Source organism: Gossypium arboreum, chromosome 11 (assembly GCF_025698485.1).
Source record: "Gossypium arboreum isolate Shixiya-1 chromosome 11, ASM2569848v2, whole genome shotgun sequence".
Taxonomy (NCBI): domain Eukaryota; kingdom Viridiplantae; phylum Streptophyta; class Magnoliopsida; order Malvales; family Malvaceae; genus Gossypium; species Gossypium arboreum.
In genome coordinates, this window is record NC_069080.1 from 116771549 (window position 1) to 116774282 (window position 2734).

General features: G+C 33.7%; 1 protein-coding gene across 1 annotated transcript; it reads right to left on the reverse strand.

Moving 5' to 3' along the window:
- Nucleotides 1-413: 413 nt before the first annotated feature.
- LOC108471370 (ethylene-response factor C3-like) lies at nt 414-1388 on the reverse strand. Its single transcript, XM_017773000.2, has one exon. The coding sequence runs from the start codon at nt 1281-1283 to the stop codon at nt 600-602; it is 684 nt and encodes a 227-aa protein (XP_017628489.1). The 5' UTR covers nt 1284-1388; the 3' UTR covers nt 414-599.
- Between the last annotated feature and the right edge of the window lie 1346 nt (nt 1389-2734).

A 2734-nucleotide genomic window follows, 5' to 3' on the forward strand; every position in this document is an offset into this window, starting at 1 on the left:
CTTGCATTTAATAAATTTTCGGGTCACCGGTGATGAATTTCAATATCGACACTACTCTTGACTTTTCTATTGTAATTGTTATAATTTCATTAAAAACAAAAAATCAGTTATACCATAATAAATGTGACATCATTTTTCCTTAATTAAGTTTTGAATCCTTTCAAGTTTGAACATTAGAGTGAATCCTTTCAGCATTGGCAGCACCACCCCCACGCCGTCCTTTTGAAAGACGTAAAGCTACTAAAGTGAGAAAACCATATAAATGCTTATCATTATAGCGGTTGAATATTTCAAAAAATAATGCTTTTTAATTACAATGATAATTTATTAAATTTTAATTTAATTGGTTTAGTACGTTTAAATTCATTATTCCTCTTCACATAAATATATAAAAAAAAAAAGAAAGTAAAATTCAATTAGTTTGCTATTGATAACGTTGACTGAAATTATGCATATAGCACACAACTTTGATTCTAAATATCACCTAGAGATTTACAAATTCAAACACACAATATCCCCCAAAAGGAAATGTTCCTTTCTTCTTCACCATCCCAACTGAAATCTGAAAAAATAAAATATTGGTGGATAAACTCAATTATTCACCAATAAGGAGTTGCAGTCTCAGATAAACATAGAAGTTCCTCCAAATAATCTGTTCCTAAATTTTCCAACACCAGTCTATTTTCCTTCTCATCTTTCTTCATCATCTTCTTTTTGCCCGATCGTCTGGTTTTCATGGAGTACTTCTTTTTCATAGTCAAAACAGGCGAGCAGCCTTCTTCAAACCCATAGTTCATTTCTTGAAGTGATTCGTAGACTTTATCCATCGGGAAATTGAGTATGGCCATTGGACCTCGCATTGCCAACGCAGCTTGATCGTAGGCTAAAGCTGCAGACTCTTCTGTATCAAAGGTTCCAAGCCAAACTCTAACACCATTCCTCGTTGAGTCCCTTATCTCAGCTGCATATTTCCCCCATGGCCTCTTCCTAACTCCTCTGTAAGAAATCTCCTTTACCGTCTCCTCTTCGACAGGCTCAGAGTTGACTTCATCATCATCTCTGAAACTAGTGAGAGATGTGGTGTCAAAGGAGTGTGCTTCTGGGGCTTGATTCAAGACTCCCAAAAGAAGCATTTCTTGAGAATCATTTTCATTGAAAGGAAGAGCCTGGTTTCGCGCATAGCTGAATGAAGAGTGTGGTGAGAAATTTTCTTGAGAAATGTGGGAAGAAGATGATTCAGAGGAGAAATGGAGATTTGGGTATTGAAAAAAAGAAGAATCCATGTATGGAAATCAAAGCAGTATAATAAGTAATATCTGAACAAGCTGTGTTTGGTCATAAGAAGGAACTGAAATGAAATTTGAAGGTTAGGGCTATTTATAGTGATGGAGGGAGGGGAGGGAAAGGGCTAACATCATTCAAATATGCTCAAAAGAGGGTAAAATTACATGAACAAATATTGAGTGTCAAACATATCATTATTTGGTCGTTAGTGGAAACCATCCATGGACGTTAATGCACGTGAGTCAAAGGAACTTTTGGTGGGGTGGGGTGGGGCATGGCATGGCGGCCTGGTCAACTTAGAAATTCGTTCTCACTTCATCACCTTCACGATTTCCCTTACCAGATTATATTTCATTTAATTACAACACTTAATAACAGTGATTACACCTTTACGTAGATTAGATGGATCAACATGAATTGATTCTTATATATATTTTCCTTTTTGTGTGGTGATTCATTGTTATATATATATTTGGGATATGTTTAAGGTTAACCTTCTCCATTTTATGAATGATAGTAGATGAATAATCCAAACTTCTTTGTCCGTCTTCCATTGGAATTAAATTTGTGTTTGTATACATGCATAGAGGTCAATTGTTGCACTGATTGGCAGCCTTTGTTTTGGCATAGGATGTGATTTACAAGTTTAAGGTTGTGATATCCAACTCTAAAGTTAATATGTATTCTGCTATTAAAAATATAATATATTTTACTACCTCATTATCTCTTATTAATTTTGTAACATGACTTTTATCAATTTAATAATTTATATTTGAGGAATTGAGTTTTAACTCAATCAACATGTATATTGTTGCCAATGCAAGAGGATATAGGTTTGAGTGCACTGAAGCGCATTATCCTCTTATTTATGGGTTAGAGAGGGATTATAGGTAATTTTAGATATTGTGTAAAAAAAATAGATATGATAGAATTAGCAAAATCAATACTATCATTATTCTACTCCAATAACTAAGTTGTAATTTTTTTTTTAAATACAGACACCCGGTCATTATTTTTTTGTAAAATTTTTACATTTAGAAAGAATTTTTTGGTACAATAAGAAAGATAAAACCATAACTAGACTAGGCGAGGCAAGTCATTCCAGAGTAGTCATCACGCAGCTTTTGAAGAATTTCATCCGGGGTTGCATGTAAATACACCTGTCCAGAGGTCTTAAAAATGCCATTGTTGCCAGTCTATCAGCTATTCGGTTACCCTCTCTAAATACATGTGTAACCCGAATCATCCAAGGATGTTGAAGTATATCTTTAATTGCTTGTATCACGACTGAGTAGTGATACTCAACTGACGCCACTTGAAGGTACTTTACTATGTTTTAGGTTAAAATATGCCATAAGTCCTTATAAATATATTTTTTAAAATTTTAGATTTCAGTCCATGTACTTTGATTTTAAGAAATTTAATCTGTTTACTTTACAAATTTCAAAAT